The sequence below is a fragment of the Pelodiscus sinensis genome, chromosome 8 (assembly GCF_049634645.1).
Source record: "Pelodiscus sinensis isolate JC-2024 chromosome 8, ASM4963464v1, whole genome shotgun sequence".
Taxonomy (NCBI): domain Eukaryota; kingdom Metazoa; phylum Chordata; order Testudines; family Trionychidae; genus Pelodiscus; species Pelodiscus sinensis.
Window position 1 is genome coordinate 17,923,129 of NC_134718.1, and position 27,653 is coordinate 17,950,781.

Below are 27,653 nucleotides of genomic sequence, written 5' to 3' on the forward strand. Positions count from 1 at the left end.
GATGGGGGGAGGGAGTGGCAGCCCCAGTTGCTCCTATGCCTCACCCCCATCATTGTCCATCCCCCCACCCATATGTCCCATCCCTACTGCTGCACCACTGCTGTAGGCAACAAGTCTTCCGTCTGTCTTGTGATCTCTGGCTTCTGTATTGACTCTATAGGCAGGGGCCTCCCCAAGCATCTTTCCTCCTTGGTGGTCAGCCCCAAAGTGAGCTGGGCTGCCTTCCTGCATACGGCCACAGCAGGGTTACCCACCGCACGGGATTAACCCTTCCCTGCCTGGTGCAGGGTCTGCATCCATCACAGGACCCAAGTTATGAAAAGGACACAAACAAAAAGTACAACTAGGCTCTAAAATGACCCTGGAAGTCTTAATGGTTGCTACAGTCCCGGCTCAGTTCTCCTGGGGCAGCCAATGCCACGCAAACAAGTCCAGCATCCAGGTGCGCGTTACGTACTTGCCTGAAGTTGTATTAGCGACGGCATCTACCGCAGCAGGAGAACCCCGCCCCCCTCGCGTCTCGGCAGGTCAGTGAGAGAAGAATTGAAGTTGGAGGGTTTTGATTCCCCTGCTTGCTGTAAAGCCACCGCCCCCTCTTATAGTTAGTGGCGGGTCAGGGGCTGCTTGTGGCCTCCGAAGCGGGCGAAGGGAGCAGCACGGGCCGGGCCCGCCCTTTGCACAGCTCCCGCAGAGTCACCCCTTGCAAGGCGGGAGGGTCTGAAGCAGCGAGGCTCGCGCGCGGCAGGGTCCCGTTCTCCGCGAGCCGGGCTCGGCCCCGCCCCCCTCAAGCTCTTTCCCCGCCCCAGCGCCGAGGGCGCGTCCCGGCTGCAGGCAGAGCCGCGGGATCCTGAGCGGCCCCCGCCCCGCGCCAGCCCCGCTCGGATACGCAGGGACCCGGGACCCCCTGCAGGGCACCGCCGCCCCAAGGGCCAGGCAGCCGCCGAGCAGCGCGCCTCGCTGGGGGAGCTCCCCTCGCGACCCCGGGCCGGGCTGCTTCAGCCAGGTCCCGCGGGCCAGGGAGCAGCGGCCCGCGGGCCAGGGATTCGCGTCGGGTGCAGCGTCGGAGGCCGGGACTGAGCTCGCGGCGGGGGCACCAGGAGCCGGTCGCGCTGCCGGCCCCGGGCACATGGCGGGGAGCTTGTGACCCCGAGGAGCAAGGACCCAGCCCAGCAGCGGGGGCCCGGCCCCATGTCTGGTAGGTGCTGGGGCTGGCCCGCGGGGTGCAATTCGCGGGGCGGGGCGGGCCCGCACCTCTGGCCACCAGCCTGGGAAGGTGGCTAAACTGTAAAGCCTGGGGAGGAGGGAAACCAGTCGGGGGGCTGCTGCACCCTTGCCCCCTAGCTCCAGCCTGCCCCTGGGGAGCTCTGTGCTGGTGCTGACACTTAGCTCGTCAAGCACTGAGGAGAGGGGTGCAGGGCACAGCTGTTGCCCCCCTTCTTCCTCACCCCCATGTCAGCCATTACCAGCTGTTCATCAGGGGGCATTTCAGTACCAGGCTAGTCCCCTCCGGTGTCTCCTGCCTGCCTCCACCCCTTGCTCTTCTCTGGCACCAGTTCATCTGAACCCAGTGTGGCCTGAACTTTCCCTCCTAGTCAGAGATTGGCCTCTGCCTCTCTAGCGAAGGACTTCTCAAACTTCCCAATTCATCTCCAGGTGCCGTCTGTGCTGGGGCAGTGCCTTGCCTCCCATCTGCTAGCTCACCCTTAAACAACTAATAGACTGCTAAATTTTGTGGGAACCTTTAGTTATGGCTCCAAAGCAGAGTGGTGTGGCTCCAACCCATCTCTAGCAACACTTGTGAACACAAACCCCTGTACAGCTATTCAGCTCTTCCTCACAACCCCAGTGCTGGAGCAGGATCCCTCTAATTCTCAGGTTTCCCATTTGATTTTTATTATATGCCTTTACTTGTTGCATTGTTATCAAATAATTGCTTGGATTCTGTTGTATATAATGCTTGTAAGGCAGGGAGAGTGAGCAAATAAGGAAACGTATGATGGATTTTTTTCAGAGAACACTCCGTCCTTTTCTGTCATGAAGGTTTGTGCTGAGATAAATGTGTAAACTATGTGAATGAAGAGAAAATACATTGCCCATCCAAGACTTGTGCATGAATTAAAATGTGAGGCAATGTTGCCTGACTACATAACTACAATAGAATTTATTTGGTATAGTATGGTCATTTCTAAGGCTGCACATTTACCAGGGAGTGATGGGAAGGATGGGGAGTGGTAGGTGGAGAAAGCTTATATAAACAGATAGTTTTGCAAATAAATAAACAAGAAACTATAAGCCTGAGGGAGACAGAAAATTCCCCACATCAAAATATTATGTTTGCTAAAATCAAGATTAGTATCTACACTTGTTGATAGCTGATCCTGCAGAGCAAGAGGTTGGGGGAGATTGACTCAGTGTTCTAACTATTCTTCTTTCCAACTCTAATTCCCGTGCTCTCTTCCTCAGAAACAGCAATTTCTCATCAACATAGGCTATTATTTGAACATCCTACAAATTTGTTTCTTCGTATACAAACAGGTCTCGTCTATCTTAAGGGTTGTGTTTCTGTTTTATGCAGCACTGTATCCTAATTTACTGATGTTGGTTTAAACAAATAAGGAAAACTGCTTAAAAAAAGACAATAAGCTATGTCTGCTTTAGATACACAGGTGGGAATTCTGAGTAGCTCTGTTGAACCACTCTGGATTTACACAAATGCAAATAAAAGATGAATTTGCTGTGAGGGGTGGGGCAAGTGGATCAGAAATGTTGAATGATGTGATTCAACAGTGACCAAATTCATCTCACTGAATTTGCGCAAATGTTCAGAGCTCATTCTCTTTGGATTTACTCCAATGCATTCCACGGCTGGCTGCTGTAGTTACACCATAACACCTTTATTGTCACTGATGGCTGTGTGGATAAGGCTGCATGGGTAGGCTACGTAAGCAGAACATAGGGTAGCTGAAAAGAGGATAAGTGCTCAGAAATGAAGAAAATGAACTAAACTGAAAACAAAAACAAAAAAATGGCAATGAATGTAAGTGGCTTAAGCTGTAATGGCCCTTGAAATGCTTGCCTTTCTGCAATTAACACACACATCAGAGGGGAGAATAGAACCATAAACCACACATTTGCAGTGCAGATATTACAGTTGTTTGAAGTGAACTATTTCATTTTTTTTTACTTGTGTTCATTTTATCATGGAATTTAGCTTCTCACTCTGCTCTTCCAAAAGCAAGGGAGAAAGATTTGTGCGTTTGCAGTTTTACCTACAGATATTCCACCAAAGTGATTCAGTGGGAGTTTGAGTGTGCCTTCTAACACTAAGAGGTAAGGTGTATCTCTGCTAAAGTTCTTTGTTCAGCGGAGAATTTCTGAATTGCCAGTTCCGCTAAACTTCAAACAATTATGCAAAAGTTAATTAATGAGGTTACCAGTTTAGCACACCCAGACTTTCAAGAATAATTCTAATCCACAGCAAACAGGCAAATGAGTTCCCTGCATCCAAGAGTAATTATTATAATCAGTGTGTCTAGACATCAACACGTACTCAACCCATCTTCAGATTACAAGAAAAATATGACATTCTTAAAAAGTCTGTATGTTGGTTGAGCGGCTGGGAAGTAGATTAAAAAATGAAGAAACACAAAAAGTATGGTCGCAGCTTCTATTTAATTGCACAGAGATAGACTAGACGCTTTAGTGGTCCTTTCTGGTCTAAAAGAATCTTTGAATGAATAGTTTTTGCTTGTATTGCCATGCAGGCTGCTGATGAAATACAGCTCTCCTACCATACAGAAAGTGAGGGAATTCAATACTAATTTATATGTATCAAATATAATTGGAGGTATCACCAGGGGCAAGTACTGAGAAGGCAAGGCCTGGGGGAGGGAGATAATCCCCCACATGACTAGTTTCCCTCCTCCCCTCTCCCGTCTGGACCCCCAGCACTCTCCCTGTTCTCTCTTCATGGCACTTACCGGGAAGAGCAGTCTGGCAGCCTCCGGCCACATTACCTGCCTGGGAAATTGCCCAGTGCAGCAGCATCCCAGGCAGGCAGCAAGGCAGGAACTGTTAGAGGAAGGGCTCTGGCCGCACCTCTTCCCTTCTGGCACTGCTGCTGGCTCCTTGCCCCCTCCGTTTATTCGCCTCATTCTATGTCATCACTTCAGAATTGGAACAAATATGTTCTCCGGGATTATGTACTAGAAGTGGACTGTGAGTGATGCTGTACAGATCAGGCAGGATCTCTCCCTCCTCCCCCCATTCCCGCAAAAAGAAGTTAGACTCTAATTCAGAACTTCAACTACAGGCAGAACAGTTCAGAAACTAGACTCTTTGGCTCCAGCCTATGTGACCCCAAAACACCGCATCAGGGCAGAGCCATCCTTGGGTAGGGCAAATTGGGGTAACTTGCCTGGGCTCTGTGCTTCCAGGGAGCCCACACTTTGATATGTGGCCCTTTCTCCCGCATCTAGATTGATGCACGATCCAGGTGCCGTTTGTCCCGATGGTCAAGTGAGGAGGAGGGCGGGGAGGTTAGGCAGGGAACGGGCAGGAGGGAGGAGAGAAGGCAGGAGGGGAAAGAGCCAATCTGGATGAATGGCAAGGAGACTGGTGGGGAGTGAAGTAGTAAGCAGGCATGTTCAGAGGAAAGCAAGAGGCGGGCAGGCAGGCACGCTGGGTGGATGATGTGGAGGCTCATTTGTCCTGGGCCCTGCACCCCCTAGCGATGGCCCTGACCAGGGAATAACATGACCCTGGGTGGGGAAGAAATTTAGCTCTGATCAGCATTGAAAATCTTTGTGCATGAAAACATTGTGCTTTAAGCAGTAGAGGGAAGTTTGGAGCCTTCATAAGGAGAGAAAGTTCCGGGGCGGGGGGGGGGGGGGCGGTTGGAGAAAGCAGAAGGACCTGACATACACCCTTCGGAGGGGAACAACGCCCTGGGTGGAATGCATTGATTACAAAGAGTGCAGCATACAAAAAGGAAATGCAAGCAAGTCACCGGGCATCCTGTACTTTCACTTCAGCACTCTGAAGGACTCGCAGAATTGTGGCCACTCCCTTTTTTGTGCCCGTGGAATGCTGTAAAAGGAAAGGCATGAGGGGCCCTGTTGACCAGGCTTGCAAAGAGATTTAGGGGGCTCTTGTGCCGGCATGTAAGAAGATCAAGAGGCTACATTGAAGAAGGTGGTTTTATACCATCACTGCACCTACCTCTATTGTGCCCAGCTCAGGTTATAGCAGCCTGACAGGTTATTGCAGAATTCCCCAACCCCATTGGGCTGGTCCAGCAGCCAGACTAGCCAGGTTAGGAATACATCCCTGCCCCCCTAGGAATGTACATAGCATGTCCCTTACCCCGAAGACTCCTGCTTGGGGTGGCCTAGCAGTGTCTATGGTGACTCTGATTTCATATGGAGTTCTTGATCCAAGAAGAGGCGGGGGGTTGGAGATCTGGCTTTGGTATTCCACCAGAGATGGTGTAAAGTAGCGCTGGAGTACCAGTGAATCAGGTCCATTATCAACATCCAATTCTTGGTCTTGATATTTTGATAAATTATCTTCTTTTGTTGTGGCTAGAAAACTGCTGCCCCAGAGTTTAATTTTAACTTAAGAAATCAGGGTTAGGATACAATATTCAGACGATGTGCTTGAGTTGATCTTTCCAGATTAGGAAACATAAGTATCCTCTAATTCTGTTTTGTTTGATTCCAAACTTCCTTTATTCTAAAAGATTCTTTGTTTTATTTTTAAACTTTGGTTTTTTCTTCATTTGGACATGTTCTCTTAACTGAACGTTGACGGAAAGGAAACGAATTTAAGTAATGGAGTAATGTTTTGCCTGGTATTTCACACTCCACTGTCTAGCCTGTTTTTCCTGTTATGGGAGTATTACAGAATCTCTCAAGAAATCTGCATTTACTTATATTCTATTCAGGTTCTTATTCCATGCTCATCACTATAGTATCTGACCACCTTCCAGTAGAGCATTAAGAGATATAACCAGGAGTAGGAGTGTGTGAGTGGTGTCTTTTGTTCTGCTAGGTTTTCTGAAACGTATGTAGCTTTGTATTTGTTAGAGAAGGTGAGTCAAAGAAATGTGCCATGCAGCTGGAGAGAAAGATGGTGAGGGTTTGTGATGATCCTTAGGTTCTGGAGTAGTTCAATCCATAGTCTCAGAATGGCCCCCAACAAAGCTCTTGAGCATCAAATCCTATCCGCAATGTTTCAGCCAGTGTAACTGAGAGTGAAATAAGCAAATCCTCTTTCAGCAAAGCCAGCAACTGAAAGTTCCTAGTCCTAGGAGTGTTCTCTTAAATGTCTATTTCCCTGTCCAAAACCCCTATCTGCACTGAAAATCCCATGATGTATGCTTCCCTGTAATCAGCACAGGTAGCTGCTGTGGCTGGAGGTGTGATAGGAGGAATCCTTTTACTGATCCTTATTGGAATAGTTGTGTACCTGCTTTGGAAGAAAATGTGCCTCCTACCTTCCTATGAGGAACTCACCAATTCAGTCACACCAACACATCCAGATGCTGCCAGTCTGCAAGATCAGACTTTAGTCCAGCCATCTTCTATAATTCAACCAAAAATCATAAGGTAAATAAACCTCTCTTTCTTCTTATGGGCTACTGTTTATCAAGCTACCTATTTCTCCACCTGCCAACAGCTCAAAAATGGGACACAATGTATGAGAGGAGCCCAAAATGATGGAGGGGGAGAATCCATCATGTAGAAAAGGTAAAATGCTGTAGGATCATTCCTTTCAGGTAAGTGACTGTTACTACAGGATGAACTTCTCTAGCCCAACACTCTTGGGACCTGACGAGTGCCGAACTAGAGAATTTGCCGAACCATGGGAAGTCAATATTGTAGTGAGGGGGGGGGGGGGGGAGAATCCATCATCTTTTTATTTTTATTTTGCTGAGGTCAGTAAATGGAACAATGCTTGCAATGCTGTTTAATAATGTATGACTGTACTGATACATCCTATTATAGCCTATGTCTACTTAAGGCTTATCATCTCTCTTCATAACAAAGTGTTACCGTTGTTAAACAACTTTATTGTATTGGCACAAGAAAATCAATTACATATCTGAGAGAGTGTGTGTGGGGCAAGAACTCCTCCTAAACGGAGAGAGCTAGAAGCTCCAAATTTGGTATACAGCTTCCTCTCTTGTCATAGCTTAAAGCAAAGTCAGGGTTTAGTTGTGCCAGGACAATGGGGTATACCTGGAATTCGATTGTTTCTCAGAAAATAAAAAGGGGGGCTCTTGTAGGAGAGACAGTTATACTGTAGAATGACCATTAGGGGGAGCAAACGGCCAGAGATGGAGACTGGGATAGCTATAACTCTCTTCCCCTGTCTCCTGCTGGCCCAAGAGGAAGGGACAGCTATCTACTATATATTTCAGAGAGCTTGTTTGTGTGTCCATCTGTCCTCCAGATGGGGACATGGACCCCTTCTAAGGCTGCACCTGCAGGTGCATCGCAACTGGCTCCAAGCTGCTGTGGTTAGAGGGGCTCGGGTAGCCCTCTCATCCTGTAAACAGAACCCTTCATCTGTACCCCTACCCCCAGAGCAATGATTTAAATGAAGAAAACAAAACTTATTTGAGTTAAGGACCTGAGCAACACTGGGTATATATTCTAGTCAGTAGATAAAGCATAAGAAACATGCTTACATTTAGTGGCAGCATCACCAACACTTCTATTGCTTGCTGGGCTCTTAGAAGACTTTTAGGAGTAAATTAGAACTAAACTACAGTTTGGAACACTGAGCTACGCCTGGTGGCTGTAAAGAGACTTTATGGGACCCTGGGAAACGTGGTCACACCCATGATAAGTGGACATCCAGCTAACTAAAATCATGCTGGCCCACAGATGTTGCCAGACTAGAGAGTGCTGGACTAGAGAGATTCAACCCGTATAACCTCAGTTCTGTAATTCTTTATTTCTGAAGTATACAATGTATATCATTTAACAATACCAAAGATGGGGAAACCAAATGTATATGGAACACGGCTAACTTGTTGGTTCTCAAATTCTGATCTGTGGATCAGGGCCCTTCCTGGTAATCCTTAAGAATGAAACATTGTAAGAACCAAGCACTTGGAATTTTGGACATGGGGGTGGGGAGTAGATGTGATCAGCAAGCTAATGAAGTACAGCTAATGTTGTTCAGCAGTTCTCAAGCTTTCCGAAGACTGTATCTCCTTCCGGAGTCTGATTTGTCTGATATCCCCAGTTTCACCTTACTTAAAAATACTTGCTTACAAAATCAGACTTAAGGCTGTTAAATATTGATTAATTTACTAGTCAAGTAGTCGATGGAATTTCCATCGACTACTTGACTATTTGATAGGCATTTCCACATTTCTCCTTTGAAATGTACAAGGGCCCCAATGGGGCATTTCAAAGTTGGAACTCTGCGTGCAGCCCAAGACTAGCAGGAAGTCCGAGCTTTTGTACATTTCAAAGTGGAAGTGCCCATAGGGAGCCTGGGTTCAACTGGGGACTCCCCAGATGACCTTGGGCTCCATGCAGCCGCTGCCACTTTGAAATGCCATGTGGAGCCAGGGTCAGCTGGGAAATCCTCAGCTGACACTGGGTTCTGCAGAAATGCTGCATGGAGCCCGGGGTCAGCTAGGGAGTCCCCAGCTGACCCCAGGCTCCATGTGGCGATGCTGCTTTAAAATGCCATGGCAGCATTTCAAAGGGGCAGTTCCACATGAAGCCCAGGATCTGCTGTGTGGTGCTACCCCTTTTGAACTGCCACTGCTTCAAAAGGGCAGCACCGCCCGGGATCAACTCCATGTGGCGCTGCTGCTTTGAAATGTTGTGGCGGCATTTCAAAGGAACAGCACCGCATGGAGCCTGGGATCAGCTGTATGGCACTGCCCCTTTGAAATGCCGTCACAGTGTTTCAAAGTGGCAGCACTGCACGGAGCCTGTACCCCAGGCTCTGTATGGCACTGCTGCTTTGAAGTACCCACCTCCCTCCCCTTTTGCTGCCTCTGAGTGACTAGTCAACTCAACTATCCAATAAGCATATGCTTATTGGATAGTCGACTAGCCATTAACATCTTTAATCAGACGTAGACACACAGATCTGTCCCAGCACTCTGTTACTAAAAAATGGCTCACTTTCTCCTTTTTACCGTACAGTTATAAAGTAAATCCACTGGGATGTAAGTATTGTACTGTGTGATACTGAGCCTGGTTTTCATTTGAGCCATGTCTAAAACCCAAGCCTTGTTGTCCAGGGCTGAAGCATGTAACTTAGTTTTGTGAAGAAACTCTATGTTATGGAGCCCTTGGCAGTTGCGTTACTTGCTACTTCTTAATGCCAACCCTGCACTTGCAACCCCTCATAAGCCATCTCATAACCACCTGCAGGGCTGCAAGCCGCAGGTTCAGAAACACTGCTCTAGAGGAGCTGAGTCCCCCAGAAGTACACATACCCCTGGTTGAGAAGGACTGAAAGAGCTAGAGACTTACTCATATGCTCTGGCTCAGTCTGTACAACAAAAAATGCAACTGATTCTTTCTTTGGGGCATTAATTCTAGAGAAGGAGAGGGGGCTCTGACCAAAAGTTTGTGTAAGGTGCTCACCATAATGAGGCCACAAATACCTGACTGGGACCTCTAGGTACTACTGCCATACAAATACATAACACACTTCTATGATTTGTGTATGGGTACACAAAGGGTATTGTGCTATCTGTCAGGGCCGCTCAAGGACCAAAGCCGCTACAAGTACAAGCAATTTCTGCAAAGCTATGGAATCACAATGGGGCTAAATGTGTGATTTGATTGAATGCCGGGCTTCTTAGCTAACCTGGAAGTGTGTGTTTGTTGTTCCAAGCAGAACTAGAAGCGTTCCGTTCATCATCCCACCAAAACTGCATGGGCGAGATTGGATTAAGCTGACCAATGGAGAGCTGGTTCAGGAGGACAGTGACCCCTACATGACTCCTGAGTGCGGGCCCCGGTGTTCTTTTCACTCCTTGGGTATGATGACACTGCCCAGGTGGGACAGATTATTGGAAAGGAAGCTTGAACTGGAAGGGATGAGCTATATACAATAATCACACAGTGGAGGTGCACTACAGTGTTCTACGATCAGAGTCCCATACACCACACTCTGTTTAGACAGAGATTGGGTCAGACTGTGGCCCATTACACTGCTGTACAAGCACCCGAAGCAAGTCTCCCCTTGTATCTTCTATTGAGGGACAACACCAGAGCTGCTCAGGGCTAGTGTCAGTCAGTGCTTGTCTCTCCAGAAGGGGCAGGCCGAGCCAGTTGCAGAAGGGGGTATGGGCTGCATCCTGAAGGGCTGCTATGTTCCCCCAGTAGGTGTCTAAAGCAGAGTTGCTACGGATGCTTCCATAACTATATTAAGAAGAAAAGAGAGGAGTGCACAAACTCTTCTGAACCTTTGAGGGGAAAGGAATTCAAATGCAGGATTTATGCACAGAGTTGGACTATAAATATGGAAGAGCTTTCCACGGTTTCTCTAGAGAATAGCTAGAAGAAAAACAGCTGTGGCTTGAGGTTAACTTGCTTGGTTTTGTTTTTTATTTTGTGAAGCTGGAGCTTATATTGTAGGGTCTATCAACCCCGAGCTGTACAAGTTCCCTGAAGATCAGAGCGAGACAGACTTCCCTGAGTGCAACATGGGCCGTCTCTGGTTCTCAGTGGAATATGAGCAAGAGGCTGAAAGGCTTCTCGTCTCCTTGATAAAAGCTAGAAAACTGCAGCCTCCTACAGAGTCCTGCAGTACCTTTGTGAAAATTTATCTGCTGCCTGATGAGAGGTGTTACCTCCAGTCCAAAACTAAACGCAAAACCCTCAACCCGCAGTTTGATGAAAGTTTTATTTTCCAGGTACTTGCCTTTTAACTGGAATGGTACATGTAATGTGTCACTCTGGATGTCAGGGAAACAAGATCATTGGGCTATGTGGTCAGGTGGTCTGTGTCATCTCCTGTGCTAGGAAAGGCTGTCCATACACTGTCACAATGCTCTCTGGCCATGAGGCAGTTAATTATTATTATTTGCACTGCCAAGGCCAGTTAGGGGTCAGTGTCCCATTGTTAGGCACTGTGAAAAAAGAAAAAACACACACCACAAAAAAGGTGGTCCCATATCCCAACAAGCTTACAAGCTAAGTCAAACAAATCTTATTTGATATTTCATCTCCACTATTTGTTTTGCACTATTTTTCTCCAAGTAGCAGAGATTATGGCATCTTAATTTCTGATAATGTATTATGTTGATCAGCGTTCTCCGTGCATTTACACAAAGAAAAATCCAACCTCAAAAGCCAGAAGAAACAGTGGGGATACAGGCAGTCCCCGGGTTACGTACAAGATAGGGACTGTAGGTTTGTACTTAAGTCGAATTTGTACTGAAGTCAGAACTGGCGTCCAGATTCAGCTGCTGCTGAAACTGACCAGCGGCTGACTACAGGAAGCCCGAGGCAGAGTTTCTCTGCCCTGGGCTTCCTGGAATCAGCCACTGATCAGTTTCAGTAGCAGCTGACTTGGGGATACCTGGGGTAGAGCAGCTGGGGTGCTGCCGGGTTGATCCCCACAGCGCTGAGGTGCGGCACTGCGGGGACCTACCCAGCAGCGCCCCAGCTGCTCTGTCCCAGGCATCCAGATTCAGCTGCTGTCCCCCCCCGCCCCCCCCCCCCCCCAGCAGACCAGGGAGACGCGGAGCAGCTTTTCTCGCCCCGGAGGACGCGGGCAGTGGGACCGTGGCACGTCTGGGCGGTCCCGCCGCCCGCATCCTCCGGGGCGAGAAAAGCCCCATTCGTAAGTACGGATCCGACATAAGTCAGATCCGCGTAACTCGGGGACTGCCTGTATTGGGAGGCAGATTATTATTGCTATTTTGCTAATAAGAAATAGGATATATATTTGAATTACAGAAACAACATGCCTTAAAATATTTCAGACATGCATCACGTGTGGTAAGGATAGGTTGCAGAGCTATGGAATAAATTACATTGTTATATTGAAGCGTTCTGTCTATTTTTGTACAGGTTTCTAGTAAGACAGTGTATCAACGGACTCTGAAGTTCTTGGTCTACTATGTTGATAAACAGAAAAAGCACCAGCTCCTAGGCCAAGTGATTTTTCCTTTGAAAAATGAGACATTAACTGGTGACAACAAGCTAGTAATTTGGAGAGATTTGGAAGCAGAAAACCTGGAGGTAGGCATCTAAGTAAAGGGTATATTCATTAGGCGAAAAACACTCTGTTTTGTAGTTTTGAGCTTTGCCATTGCAATGGTCCTATGGGCGGGAGGGGGGCAGACGAGGGAGTTCTACAGCACATAGAGTACCTGCATAAGGGCACAGAGGGGGCAGAAGATAAGATCAAATATAGGATCGTTTTTATAAAAAACGAGGGGAGTAGAGTAAACCAGGGGTCCTAACACACACCATAGGGGATCACTAGCAGCACCGTAACACTTGTAATGCTTCCCGCCATAGCACTGGAATGAAATGGCCGCTATCTCCCCACTGGCTAAGATGTGATGGTGTAAAAGCCAAATGGAAAAGTTTCTGTTTCTGATATGGATTATTACGCACACAAGAAAGGCCTAACACAAAGCAGGATGAATGATGCTGTATCCCAAAGGAGGAGGGATAGGAGGGGAAACTTTTTTCGTGTGTGTTACTATGACTCAGTGGTTACTGCTTACACTTCACCTCAAGATGGCTTAGCCACCATTTAGGAAAACTCAGAAGAGCCAGAAACTTGATTAGTGACGATACTTCATACTGTTACAGTGCAGTGTTACAGTAGTACTGCTGGTGCTGGGGGAAATGACACCTTGATAGAATTCAGTGGATGGGAGGCACAGCTGAGACTGGGGCCCAAAAAGAAGGGTCAAATCCTGTTCATTGATGTAAATATTTATGTGAATAAGGGCAATCAAGGTTTACTGTGAGGGATAAAGCCAGACTCTCTGGCAAAGAACCACAGAGAAGTAACTGCTAGGTAGCCAGTTATGCTGGCATCTGATTGTTCCTTTCAAATACCTCTAGCAATGAAATGCAGAGATTCTAGAATTCCTCTCCCATTCCTAAAGTGGCAGAAATCACTGTTTTATAATAAATCTGGTTGAAAAGAAAGCGTCTTTGATGCATTTTAATAGCGACCTTCTGCTTTCAAAGCCTCCTTCAGAGTACGGTGATATCCAGTTTTCTCTCAGCTACAATGACTACCTGGGTCGCCTCACTGTAGTGGTGCTGAGAGCGAAGGGATTAAAATTCCAGGATGAGAGGCATGCTGCTAGTGAGTATTACTTTCCTCTGTTACTACCCCTGGATTCCTGTTCTGGTTTGCTGCCTCCTTGCCCACGTTCCTAGTGCTTATGTTAAGTGACTCCACTGAATGACCAAACTTCAGCAGGCCTGTATGCAGAAATTTCTGTGGGGGGGGTGCCTTTTTTTTTGGTAAATGTGGGCCACAAGGGTGTGAGCGCACTCCCCAAAATACCACAAGTAAGCTGGTCGGGGGAAGGCAGGAGCCGCGCACTGTCCGAGCCTCCCTCCCCCATGTTTTAGCTGGCTGGGGGAAGGCTGGGGCTTTCCCCTACTCCTGGAGGAAATCAGTCCCAGCCTTCCCCCAGCCAGCCGGAGCGTCGGGGAGAGAGGGAGGCTGGCTGGAGCACGCTTACTGGGGGACTTTAATGGGGTGTGCTCATACCCTTTGCACTCACCCTGCGTACGGGCCTGATTCATTGGTTCCAGTTGTTAATTGGAAATCTGCCTGTATTGGGAGCCACATTCAGAAGCTGTTTTCCAGCTTTACCCCAGTTTTGCTCTGGAGAGCCATGTCTGCCCCCCTGCTGGTGACTGAGGGGCGTCTACAAGCCTTGGTGAGAAGGGGAAGTAGGACTTGCAGTTACCTCACAGAGACAAGCTGGCGGAGGTACTGTCTTGTAGAAATTGTATTGGACCAATCTGAGCTGGGGAGAGACACGTTTTCAAGCTACCCAAAGCTCTTCTTCAGGTCTGGGAAATACGTGGAGTCACTGTCACATTTAAGATGGAACAGATGAGGGGCTTAGCAAAAATAGTCAACACATTTTTCAAAGGGCCACGTAAGGTGCAGTGGCCCCCTACCAACTCCCAGTCATGGGCGAGTTAAGGGGGTCACAGCTTGTTGTAATGAGTCAGAAATCCAGTGTGTCTGTCCAGTTCCTATTTTGTAGCCTCTAGCAAAGGTCTGAATTTAAGTTCCCAGGCTCATTTTGTTGCAGCTGTTGTGCAGGTTTCCTCCGAGGGCAAGGCCTGAGGGAACCGACAGAGCGGTGCCTTTGAGAGGCGTAGCAGCTTCAGAGACATTTCTAAACTTGCTCGTTCCCTCTTGCCCCCCCGAGCAAACTGCAATAGTCAGACACCACCTAAAGGGATGGTCCCCTCACTTTCCATGGGACTAGAATGTGTGGCTGTGGTGACAGCAGAGAAGGGGGAATCACCCCTCAAAAGAGTGTGTGTGGGGAGGGGAGATGGACAGAGGCTGTCAGTACCAAGCGGTGTCTGAGCAACTGCACCCACTAGAGCAGCAGTGTCCCCTCCTGCAGCAACTCCTATATACCCAGGCGGCGGCAAAGGGCAAGGAGTGGGACACTCACCTCAGCTGGAGGGGCTGGGGGAGAAGCTACATTCTTGGGCCCTTCCTGCTTCAGCAGCAGCCCCCCCAGCCAGTCCCACCACCCATCCTGGGGCACAGCCTGTCTGCCCTGGGGACAAGAGGCTCTCACGCTGTTGCTGTGGTTAGGAGAACACTAAGCAGAGCAGCAGCCCCCCAGTCTCCTCGCTATGAGACCCGGACTCGGAATGAAGATCTCAGAGGCCTCCCACTTCTGCTGTGCACAGAGTTAGCCCATGCCAGGGGTGGGCAATAATTCTGGATGGGGGCCACTCCAAGAATATGGAAAGTGATTGAGGGCTGCACTTTTCCATGCTATTAATGGAGGATGTGCAGGGTCTGGGATGGAGTTTGGGTGCAGAAGGGGGCTTGCAGTAAGGGACTGGGGTGCAATCACTTCTCTCGGCTCACCTCCACGCTGGCCCACAAGTGTAGGGTTTTCAGTTTTGTAGCAGCAAGAGAGTCACATTAAATTTGCTTCTTTCAGCACTGGCCATTGAGCTGCTGTTAATTTGATGCCAAGCACTTGCATATTATTATAGTAAACAGCATTAACAGGAGCCATGGAAGCTCTCCAGGAGGAAGGAAGGAAGGAAATGCTGTCAATAAGCAATTCCCCACAATAAATGGCTAAAATTTAAAGATGTTTCAACAAACAGCCCTTATTGCCTTTGATAATGCCCACTGCTGCAGCTGACTTAGTGACTGCAGATTATCTGACAAACCCTAAAGAGAAGAACTTGAATGAATAGAATAGCCTTTTACCTTTGTGGTTTATAGGCTCTCTGCTTCCAAACTGTTAGTTGTTAATTTGATTATAACTACAGCCCTAGGATCCTCAACTGTGAACCAGAACACAAGCTGATCTTGGGAAACAGAGATCTGTATTCTCTAACAAGGTACAGATTAATAAGGGACTGCTTACTGGTTGGTTAAAACGTGAGTGACTTTAGTGTTTGTGAAAATGAGTGGCTAGAGCCAGGCTTAGAGCAAGAAGTTTATGGGCTAACTTCTTCTTTAAGATACACCACAATTGAAATACCTCAGTTGTGTGAAAAGCCACCTACTCTGATAAATCCGTGGTTTCTCTTCAGCAGAACTGCTATCTAACATAACTGCTGACTAAAGTCTGTGATGTGGATAAAGCAGGATTAAAATGTCAATCTACAAACTCCTGTTTGGACCTATTGATTTCCATTGATCTGAAGGGGGGGAAGGATCAATACACACCTGCGAGCTGAGTTGAACTCAGGTCCCCGTAGGTGAAAATCTCACGCGCTAACTCCAGTGCATCACAGAGCACCTAAAATATCATCTGTTAAACTTCCAGATGTATCTTGATAAGCTGGTTCTCTAGCTAGAAGGTTAATCCAGAATGATACCAAAACAATTGTTTTTCTGATCAAAGAACATTATTCATGCAAAACCAAGATATGAAGTAAAAGGAGCTGACAAATTGCATCAGTCAAAACCAATTTAGCAAATTAAAAAAAGACTGGAAATTTATATGGAAATCAAGAATATCTAATTATTACACCGCATATCCCATTATCATAATTATAACAACATTTTGAAAGGGGTATTACACCTTGTGCTTCAGGATTTGTCAGTCCCTAACCAGAGGCCAGGAGCTATATGCCTAGGGATGGGTGGAGGTAGATTATTTTACATTTGCCTATTGATGGGTTCTTGTCCCCTTCCTCAGAGACTGACTCTACATGGGCCCTGGGTCTGACTCAAAATAGCAATATCTAGAGTTTATCTTCAAAAACTTTCTGACGGTGGGATAATGTCATAGAATCATAGAGCTGGAAGAGACCTCAGGAGGTCATCAAGTCCAGCCCCCTGCCTAAGGCAGGACCAATCCCAACTAAATCAACCCAGCCAGGGCTTTGTCAAGCCAAGACTTAAAAACCTCTAGGATGGAGATTCCACCACCTCCCTAGGGAACCCATTCCAGTGCTTCACCACCTTCCTAGTGAAAATAGTTTTTCCTAATATCCAACCTAGACCTCTCCCACTGTAACTTGAGACCATTGCTCCTTGTTCTGCCATCCATAACTACTGCAAAGAGCCTTTCTCCAGCCTCTTTGGAACCTCCCTTCAGGAAGTTGAAAGTTGCTATCAAATCCCCCCTCACTCTTCTGCAGACTAAACAAACCCAAATCCTTCAGTCTCTCCTCATAGGTCATGTGCTCCAGCCCCCTAATCATTTTGGTCGCCCTCCGCTGGACCCTCTCCAATGAGTCCACATCCTTTCTATAGTGGGGGGGCCCAGAACTGGACACAATACTCCAGATGTGGCCTCACCAGAGCCGAATAAAGGGGAATAATCACTTCTCTGGATCTGCTAGCAATGCTCCTCCAATGCACCCCAATATGCCATTAGCCTTCTTGGCTACAAGGGCACACTATTGACTCATATCCAGCTTCTCATCCACTGTAATCTCCAGGTCCTTTTCTGCAGAACAGCTACTTAGCCATTCTGTCCCCAGCCTGTGACAATGCTTGGGATTCTTCTGTCCCTAGTGAAGGACTCTACACTTGTCCTTGTTGAACCTCATCAGATTTCTTTTGGCCAAATCCTCTAATCTGTCCAGGTCACTCTGGACCCTGTCCCTGCCCTCCAGCGTATCTACATCTTCTCCTCCCAGTTTAGTGTCATCTGCAAACTTGCTGAGGGTGCAATCCATCCCCTCACTCAGGTTATTAATAAAGATGTTGAACAAAACTGGTCCAAGAACAGATTCTTGGGGCACTCCACTAGAAACCGACCGCCAACCTGACATCGAGCCGTTGATTACTCCCCGTTGGGCCCGACAGTCTAGCCAGCTTTCTATCCATCTTACAGTCCATTTATCCAATCCATATACCCTTAACTTGCTGGCAAGAATATTGTGGGAGACTGTATCAAAAGCTTTGCTGAAGTCAAGATATATCACATCCACTGACTTTCCCATATCTACAGAGCCAGTTATCTCATCGTAGAAGCTAATCAGATTGGTCAGGCATGACTTGCCTTTCGTGAATTCACGTTGATTGTTCCTGATCACTTTTCCCTCTTCCAAGTGCTTCAAAATGGATTCCTTGAGGATCCCCTGCATGATTTTTCCAGGAACTGAGGTAAGGCTGACAGGTCTGTAGTTCCTGGATTGTCCATCTTCCCTTTTTTGAAGATGGGCACAATATTTGCCTTTTTCCAGTCTTCCGGGATCTCCACAAGTTTTCAAAGACAATGGCCAAAGGCTCTGCAATGACACTTGCCAACTTCCTCAGTACCTTTGGATGCATGAAATCCAGGCCCATGGATTTGTGTATGTTTAGCTTTTCTAAATAGTTCCTAACTTGTTCTTTCCCCACCAAGGGCTGTCCACTTCCTTCCCATACTGTGTTGCCTAGTGCATTTATCTGGGAGCTGACCTTGTCCGTGAAGACAGAGGCAAAGAAAGCATTGAGTACTTCAGCTTTTCCCACATCATCTGTCACTAGGTTACCTCCCTCATCCAGTAAGGGCCTCATATCCTCCCTGATCACCCTCTTATTGCTAACATGCCTGTAGAAACCTTTCTTGTTATTGTTCCCATCCCTTGCTAGTTGCAATTCCATTCTGAAGACAATTGGGCTCCCTATACCATTCCCCAGTGGATCAGACTGTACAGAACCAGTCTCAGCATATTTGTAATTAGTTGTGCAATAGAAAATGGAAATGATGGTGCACCTGGATTTCTTCTGCCTTAAAATGAATGGCAGAGAGTAACAGACAGTTACACTAGCAGAGCTCTTATTTCTCCCTCAAGGAAACGTTAGTGCTTGGCCACTAGGAGTACATCCACACTGCAGCGCTTTTACGGGATACTGGAGGATCCTGCATCTTCACAGGAAGCTCATTATTTCAGGCTGGCTATCCTGACGTCCCTGTAATCCTCACTCCACGAGGAGTAAGGGACATTTAGGGATAGTGGTTTATTTTGAAATCTGGCGTTGTGTAGACCGTGCCAAATGACGAAATAAGCTATTTCGAAATAACTTCAAAATAAGATATGCAATTTGTGTAGCTCAAACTGCGTATCTTATTTCGGGTTACGGTGTTATGTAGACGCACCCTGAGATCAAGCCACTTTTGTACTTGCAAGGGATAAGTGAAGATAAAGAGGGAAAATTGAGTTATTTTGAGGCTGCTTTGGCTCTTATCACCTTCAAATGTTGGCTGAACACCACAGAGGAGCAGGGTCAATCAGGACAGGAAGCAAGGGACAACCCTTTCCTGTTCTTCCCCCGCCCCACCCATCTTTGTAAGGTCTCTTAGAAGAAATAATAAACCAAAGAGCCCATTTTAAACAGCAACTCCGCCCCTCTTATTTCCCCTACTGCTAATATTTTCTGCAAATTTACCTATCCACTCAGAGAAGATAAAAAGTAAATGAGATTTAACTACCTGCTTAAGTGCTGCCTTGAACAGGGATGCTGCCTTCCTGAAGGGGGGTCTAAATAGCTTGTGTGCTGTCTTGATAATGTCATTGCATATTGTTGGCTCTCTGCATGTGTCATTAAGCTTTCATTTAATTAGCTTTATGACTAATTTGTTTTAAATACAGTTTCTGAAGTCATGAAATTGTTGTGAATTATCTTTATCCTTTTCTCTCAAAGCCCCTGACATGTTGTTTTCTTTCCTTTGATTTTTTTTCCACCTCAGGTGTGTATATCAAAGTGTCCCTAATGAACCACAATAAATTCATTAAATGTAAAAAGACAGCAGCTGTTGTGGGATCTCCCAATCCAGTCTATAATGAAACCTTCAGCTTCAAGGCAGACCAGACGGAGTTGGATACAGCAAGTGTGAGCCTGTCTGTGCTCCAGCGTGCTGAGGGAGAGAGTAAGAAACAGAATTTACTATATCAGAGGTGTACTAAAGCGCTTCCTAGGTTCTTGTACACTTGCTGCAAGGGTTACCCTTGATCACTCTAAACAGAGGAGAGTCCCAGTAATCAGCACTGACAAACACCAGGGGCTAATGGGGAACCAGGTATTTCAGAAGCTGTTGCTTAGATGATTAAACCACCCAAAGAAAGATTAGAACGCTGACGTTAAAAAAAATGGTTTTAATTACAATTCATGTGTTAGATGACATTCATTCTGTAGCATTTTAGTTATGTTTTTGAGGTCTCATGGTGCGGTAAATGAATAACAAGGGTTTTAGAGTCATGGTTTAGTCTCTTTGGGATGCTATTTACATAATTTTTAGAGACTGGATATATCTGGACTGTTCCTTGATATTAGATATCTAATGTGATATGAGGATGACATCTGGAAAATCTCCACATTGATACTCATAAATCCAATACTTGCTTTACAGCAACATCAGAAAGAGGTCATCTAGACACTTTGAAATTAGAGAGAGGAAGGAGGGAATCTGTTTCAAAGCTCTGAGAGTAACAGAAATTTTAATCAGCACAGGAAGAGCTCCAGTCTAATCAATTTCTGTATATTAGCAGCTGCATTCTCCTCCTCCTCTTGCCTAAACATGGATTCAGTTTTGAAACCAAAGCTTTCATGGGGTTACTACATACTGTCCCTTGCACAGCAGTTATACAATGGTTAGGTGAATGGACTGGATCTGTGGAATGCCTAATGACCTGTGTTGTAATTGAGATGTAAGCATGTAATACAGATTGAACCTCTGAAATCCAGGACTCTCTGGTCCAGCAACATCCATGGTCTGGCAGGAGCACGGATGTTGCTCGATCAGAGAGCCCCAGAGCCTGGGAGTGCAAACTAGGTGGGAACGGGGCGGCAGCAGCAGGGCAGCCAGCAGCAAAAACAGGTCAGGCAACAAGCCCTGTCCCTGGGGATCCCACGGGGCACAGCAGAAGGGGGGCAGCTGGCAAGTGCCATCCTCAGGATCCCCAGTTGGGTGGGGGAGAAGTGGGGCCATGGCAGCTAGGGAGGTCCGTCCCCGGGGAGACCCTGCCCCGCGCTGGAGCACAAGTCCAGGCCCTGCAGGCTGGAGCCCAGTGGCAGTGGGGCCGGAGTGGAGCCAGCCACAGGGAAGAGGAGCATCCTGGGAGGCCGGTGGCAGGGGACTGTCCATATCTGGCAAATTTCCTCCTTTGGGATAGGTCCGGTCCTGAGGGTGCCAGACAAGGGAGGCCCAACCTTTAGTTTCCATGCAAGGATCTTAAAGTGCTTTACAGACCTTGACAGTCTCTGAGAGGAAGGTTCTCACTCCCCTTTGCATATGGTTACATTGAGACTTGGAAAAGTTACATGACCTCCCTGCTGTCCCAGAGTCATTGGCAGAGCCAGAAACAGGAAAAAAAATAACCCGAATGGTTACTCCCCTGTTGCTCTTTGAGATGTTTCAGTTGAGGTGCGCACGCGCTGCATGCACGGCTGCTGGAAAGCTGTTATCCTAGCTGTTACCTGTGGGTTGGCTGTGGAGCCCCCTCCAGTGGCGCCAATTCGACACCCTATATATGACCTTGGGAACCCAACAGCCCCTTAGTTCCTTCTTGCCAGCTACTCTGACAGAGGGGAGGGAGGGGGGTATGGAATAGACATGAGCAACACATCTAGAAGAACAACAGTTCCAAAGGTGAGTGACCGTTTTCCTTCTTCGAGTTCTTGCTCCTATGTATTCCAATTGAGGTGATTCACAAACCTTATCCAGGAGGAGGGGTTGGAGTCAATGTGTAGCTGACTCTAGTACTGTAGCCCCAAAGGCCGCATGAGGCCTGCTGCACAATAGTGTAGTGAGACGCAGCAAGAAGGGTTGAGGACCACGTTGAGGACCACGCATATTCCAAAGAGGAATATGAGCCAGAAAGGCAGCCATGGTGACCTGCCTCTGTGTGGAGTGCGCAGGGGTCCAGGAGTAGATATGCTGTGACAAAATGAGCAGCCCCTTCTCCAGTCTGCCACAACCACAAATAGCCATGAGGAGTTCCAGAAAGGACTTGGTCCTCTCAGTGTAGCACGCGAGAGCTTGCCTGACGTCCAGGGCAAACAGTTGTTGCTCCCATGGGGTTTGGTGAGGTTTGGGATAGGAAACCAGAAGGCAAATGACCTGGCCTGTGTGGAAGGCAGAGACCACTTTGGGGAGAAAAGCCAGATGAGGGTGAACCTGAACCTTGTCCTTATGGAAAACAATATATGGAGGGGCCAACATAAGGGTGCAGAGAGCAGGACCAGTAAGAGCGGGATCAGTGCGGCGAGTGGGACCGGGGTGGAGAATGTGACAAGGGCTAGAAAGGCTGGTGCCAAGATGAAGATACATGCACCAAAGAGACTAACCCCCTAAAGGACGGTGTTGGACCCTGATGCGATGCTGAGAAGACCCACTCTGCACTGGAGAAGGAGACGGGGGGGAGGGGAGCATCCGCAACGGCCAGATGAGGCAGAACTCAAGCGGAGTCAAGACCCCTGGTGCTGCGAGGTGCAAAGACTCCAAGGCTGACCATGGTCTGCTCTCTGCAGAAGCCTTCGAGTGGGAATGGCTCCGAGGGGACTGCCAGAGATGAGTATGACTGACGCTGCGAACAAAACTTGCGATGACCACACTGGGACTCCAAGAGGGGTGACATCAGGGCTGGAAGTGGAGGGCCCATCATGGCCAGCTTCCCCCATGAGGGCTGGCAGGAAGTGGAGGCCTTGTCCCTCAAAGTGGACTACATCATCTTGAGGAGGCCTTGAAGATGTCTGGTGTGAAGGAGAGGTCTGTCACCAAAGGTTCACCTGTTGGAGAGTCTGAGATGATGGGACTCTGTGCGCAGGGAGAGCATGGCAGATCGGTGACTCAAGTTCAGGGGCCACTGATGCTGGAGGTGCAGAGGGAGCCAGTGGTGCTGGGTGCGCCAATGCTGAGAACGTGGCTGCCTTGGAAGGGCACACTGAGTGAGAGCAGCCCGGATGGACTCTGAAGAGGAGCAATGGTACCAAGAGGTTCCCCCCCTTTCAGTGCATGTCCTGGAACCAAAGGAGGTGGCGCTGTGCTGAAGCACTCATTGTCAGATCTTGCATCTGAAGTCACAGAGCGGATTCCATGAGAAACTGCTGCAAGCGAAAGTCCTGCTCCTTTCTCCTCTGTGGTTTGGAGACCTTGCACTTGTCAGTCTGGTGGCATTCCCCCAGGCACTGGAGACACAAGGTGGGGCTCATTTGTAGGCATAGATTCAAGGCAAAACGTGCAGGGTTTGAAGCCCTAGGACTTTGGCATACTCCAGCCCTGAAAGGCACATGGGCAGGAAGGGGAACTCCTCTTTACCCCGTGCTGCTAACTCTATCACTAACGTAACAACTGCTACCCTAACTATTTACATCGAAGAGCTGTAAGTGCTAGGGAGACGGGACCTGAGCAAAGCAAGAGAGCGCCAGTGACGGCTGCTAGAGCCTCTGGCTCTAAGAAGGTACTGAGGGGCTGTGGGGTTGGTAGGGTCATATTCGGGCATTGCACCGATGCCACTCTAGGAGACTCTACAGTCGGCCCAATGGGTAGCAGCTAAAGTAAGCATTTTCCAGTAGCCATGCATGCGGCACATGCACATCTCAGTAGCTAGGAGCAAGCACTCGAAGAACTAGATCTTCTGACTCCCAGACAGATGCTCTACTACAGAGGTCTCCAGCCTTTTTAACCACAAGATCACTTTTTCAGTTTTAAGTGCAATGTGAGATCTACCTCAAACCCAAATACCTTTGCTCCACTTCCTTCCTGCCCCTTCTTTGAGGCCCTGCCCCTGCTCCACCCGTTCTCCGAGGTCTCACCCTGCTCACTCCATCCCTCTTCTTCCCCGAACCACATTCGCTTTCACCAGCCTGTGGTAGGGGATTGGGGTGCAGAAGGGGTTTCAGGGTGCAGGCTCTGGGAAGGAGTTTGGGGGTAGAGGGACTTGTGTGGCGCAGGAGGTTGGGTGCAGGAGGAGGTTCAGGGCTGGGAGAGGGGTTCAGGAAGCAGGCTCTGCCTGGGTACGGTTTAACTGAGACGGCTTCCAGGTGGTGGAGCAGTGGAGCACATACAGCAGTGGCTCCATGGCACCATGCACTGCCCCTCATCTACAGGCACCAAGCCCACAGCTTCTATTGGCCATGGTTTCCTGTTATTGATCAATGGGAGTTGCAGGAGCGGTGTCTGCAGGCGAGGACAGCATGTGGAGAACCCCTGCTCTGCCTCTCTCAGGGACTGCAGGGACATGCAGCCACTTCCGGGAGCACAATTACCGCAGGGATAATGACCCCAGTCATGACAGGTTTGGCATTTTAGAACTCACTACTCAAAGAATTACATTTAAGCGTAAGAGAGAAATGAAAGTTACGAAATGCACAGACCAGTCAAATACTAAAAATAACCCACTTTGCAAGCAGTACAAGTAGTAACAACAACCCCCACGTATGGGTTGGGTCAGGAGATGAGGGAAGGGCAGTGTGTGTTTGTGAGTATGACGAACACACACACAGTGTGTGAGAGTGACCGAGATTTGCATTGCCAAGCTCCTGCCAACCCCTTCTCTCTGTGTGTACAGGAGTGGGGGGAGGAGGGACACCCTGACATCAGCACCTCCCCCTTCTCCCATCCCACACCCTGCACAGCAGGTAGGAGGCTTCTAAGGGGCAGAGGGCAGGAACAGCATGACCGTGGGGAGAGGGACAGCTGAAGTGCCAGCATTTACTAGCTTTCCAGCCAAACCGGCCAGGATCACCTGTCAGAGGCTCCACGATCTACTCGTAGATCCCGTTCTACTGGTTGGTGACCACTGCACTAACTAAATATGCTGCCTCCATGAGCCAAAACGCTTTCACTTTTCAGTCATCCGGCTGAACCCTGTGCAAGCAAGTGGTGACCAGGGCAGGAGACATCCTTGAAATAGATCTGTCAGTGGAAGGGTCCTTGATTTCAAAGGGGCAGCGCAGTAGGTGCCTGGGATCAGCTGGAGCCTCCAGCTGACCCCGGGCTCCGGGCAGCGCTGCCCATTGGAAACACCTTGGCAGCATTTCAAAGGGGTAGCACCTGGGGTCAGCTGTGTGGCACTGCCCCTTTGAAGCGCTGCCCTGGCATTTCAAAGGGGCAGTGCAGCGCAGCCCAGGATCAGCTGGGGATTCTAGCTGATCCCGGGCTCCTGCGGTGTTGCCCCTGGGGCAGTGTTTCAAAGGGGCAGCTGTACTGAGCCTGGGGTCACCTGAGGACTCCAGCTGATCCCAGGCTTCCACAGCGCTGCCCCTGTGCAACACCACTGCACAGGAGCAGCACACACCATTACGTGCCAGCCCTGGTCTGAATGGATATCGATTGGCCTGCTCAGAACAGTAGCTGTGGCTGGCCGAACACAAAGTGATGGAACAGGCCAAGGCTAGATACTTGATGTGACTGAGTGTGCCCCACCTGCAATATCTCCAAATGGCTGAGTCACACTGCAGGTTGAACCTCTTCAATCCAGGACTCTGTGGCCTGGCAGGATCACAGATGGTGGTGGACCAGAGAGCCCCAGTGCCTGGGAATGCGAGCCAGTCAGGGAGCGCAGCAGAGGGGAATCCCGCTCCCATAGAGCCCCAGCTGGACCGGACAGCAGTGGGACCAGTGAGCCCTGCCTCTGGAGCCCCGTCCCGGCAGGGCAGCAGTGAGGTAGCCACAGAGCCCTGTCCCATGGAGCCTAGTCCCCAGGAAACCCCCAGCAGGACAGAAGCACGGCCGTGGCGGCTGGGGGTCAATGGCGCACACTTTGGAAATTTGATTTAAAAATATTCTCTGACAACGTAGAGGAAATGCTGCTGTTCCACTCCTAGGCAAGGCGCTAACCAGAACACAGAGAAGGTGCTGGCCACTAACCCCATCCTTTCCTTTTCTCGATTCAGAATCCCACCTGCTGGGCCGTGTCGTGGTTGGCCCCTTCATGTACACGAGGGGCAAGGAGCTGGAGCACTGGAACGAAATGATCAGCAAGCCCAAGGAGCTGGTCAAACGATGGCATGCTCTCTGCCGCAACACCTAACGGAGCAGACACTCCCGCTGAGCAGCACCGGAGAGACACAGGACTCCTTCAAAATGGAGGAGCTCTCATTGTTTCTGGATCCAAAGAAATGTCCACAAAGCTTTTCCACCACTGACCCGTGTAACCAGCCAGTGAACCTGTAACCACACTTACCCTCCAGAAAACTCAGTTTCTCCTATGCTGACAGTCTTCCCTCTCCCTCCAAAAGATTTGCCCTTCTTTGGTCAGACATACAAAGCAGGAAGAGAAACAGGAGCATGCTAACCTGGTGACCAGTTACGTGAGCAGCTGACCTTGGTTTGTGGTAGTTTACTCATCTGGACTGAACCCAAAACAAGCTACAAATTGTCCATAAGGCTATGGAGCTTGATCCACCATTCCACTGCTTCAGTTCTAGACCAGTGCAGGTCTATTGGAATTTTTAATGGAGTGTCACAGGTATAGAACTGGAGTCAATTAGGCCCAAAATGTGTCAGCCAAATACAGTTTATCCAGGACAAATGGTTTATATTTCAAATCCATTGTAAATGTAATATGAATCTGGCTTATAATCACCCAGCAGCCATAAATTATTTCTGGTGAATCTCCAAATGATGCTATATTTCTCTCAGCAGTTTAGTTGGAGGTCTGCAGTTGACTCCAAAATATAACCTCTTCTGGTGACTTTGAAGACAAGGTAAAAGTATTGAAAACACTGGCCAAAATTCTGACTGTATTACAGACTTGTTGTTAACTTGAACTCTGGCAAAATGAAATTGTTGTGGTGGTGATTCCTTCATCACAAAGATTTGATTATGTTTGAAGCAGAACAGAGGGGAAAGTAAGCGGGTGCACCCTGGTGTGCAGTACCTATAAGAAATTGTAAGCTACTTTGACCGCTGAATCAGAATGAAAGCAATAGGACATGTCACTTCTTGATGGCTCACCTAGGATTTAAACACAGGACTTCTATAGTCTATCCTAAAATCATAAACCAGACCAGCATGCTGTCTTTTAATGCAGCATGTGGTACAGTATGCTTCAATCAGCATTGTAATCTTTGCAACTGAGAGAAAACAGGCTTCCTTTCAAACAGGATACAGTGTAATTAATATATCAAAATAGAGCTTTCTTGAGAACCAGAGCACTTTTCCTTTGGAAAACCCTGCTACTTTCTGCGTAAATTGGAGTATGTCTGAAATAGGCAGTAGTAAAGTAGGTTAAAATCTGCCTGACCTCCAAGTGGAATATTTTGGGGATTCCTCATGTCACAGTTTGTTAGGAATAGCCAATTGTGTACAAGAGAGGTCCAGTATTAGAGAATCAGTGATGAGACATATTGGTCTTATGTGAAGAAACTTGTAAAATACCTGACCATGTTATGTCGTCTGCCTTGAATCAGTACTTCTGAGTCCTCGAAACTTTGCATAAATCTGTTTTCCTGATTGTATTCCTCCAAAAATGCTTTAAAACAGCCTAATATGCAGCAAATATAATTTGATGAGGAAAATAATATATGAACATGTGCTAACTATTTTGTTACAATAAAATTGTAATGGACACTAAAATCGACTCTGTGTGCATTCCCATTTAAGTTAATAAAAACTGTTTTGTTTGTACATGAAGGTGAACAAATAATGTATTTCAGTTAGGTTTTAGTAGATGATATGAGTGTTTATGTAGTGTAAATTTGTCAAGTACTATATCTGTTAAAGTAAGTGCTGCTAGGCTAAGAAATAAAATTTTTGTTTCTTTGCTTGCACTTTCCAGGTTGACAGCACATCTGTCTGTCTTGCTGCACAGTATCTTGTATGTAATAAAAAATACATTGCACTAATGTTTTCCCCTTTATTTATGCTTCTACATGATAGAATGACAAGTCCTGTGACAACGTAAGGTTTGCTATTCACTGATTCTAAATGAAGTGATGGAGAAATGGATCTGTAGAGCTTATAGGTTATTGACTAGTATCCTTGTATTTTGGCTGTGTCATGGGTGTTGGAATTGCTGTTC

General features: G+C 47.9%; 1 protein-coding gene across 5 annotated transcripts; it reads left to right on the forward strand.

The window, feature by feature from the left end:
• Window positions 1-583: 583 nt before the first annotated feature.
• On the forward strand, window positions 584-27,473 carry SYT15 (synaptotagmin 15). 5 transcript variants are annotated; one of them, XM_075934820.1, is made up of 9 exons: window positions 584-1,195; window positions 3,212-3,330; window positions 6,395-6,608; window positions 9,877-10,022; window positions 10,605-10,900; window positions 12,063-12,233; window positions 13,203-13,323; window positions 19,379-19,558; window positions 25,525-27,473. In XM_075934820.1, exons 3-9 carry the CDS (start codon window positions 6,484-6,486, stop codon window positions 25,659-25,661), a joined length of 1,176 nt encoding a protein of 391 aa, XP_075790935.1. In that variant the 5' UTR covers window positions 584-1,195; window positions 3,212-3,330; window positions 6,395-6,483; the 3' UTR covers window positions 25,662-27,473. The 5 variants fall into 5 exon arrangements, with proteins under 5 accessions (XP_075790935.1, XP_075790936.1, XP_075790932.1 ...); XM_075934821.1 differs by having other exon boundaries at window positions 6,400-6,608; XM_075934817.1 differs by lacking the exon at window positions 3,212-3,330.
• The last annotated feature ends 180 nt before the right edge of the window (window positions 27,474-27,653 follow it).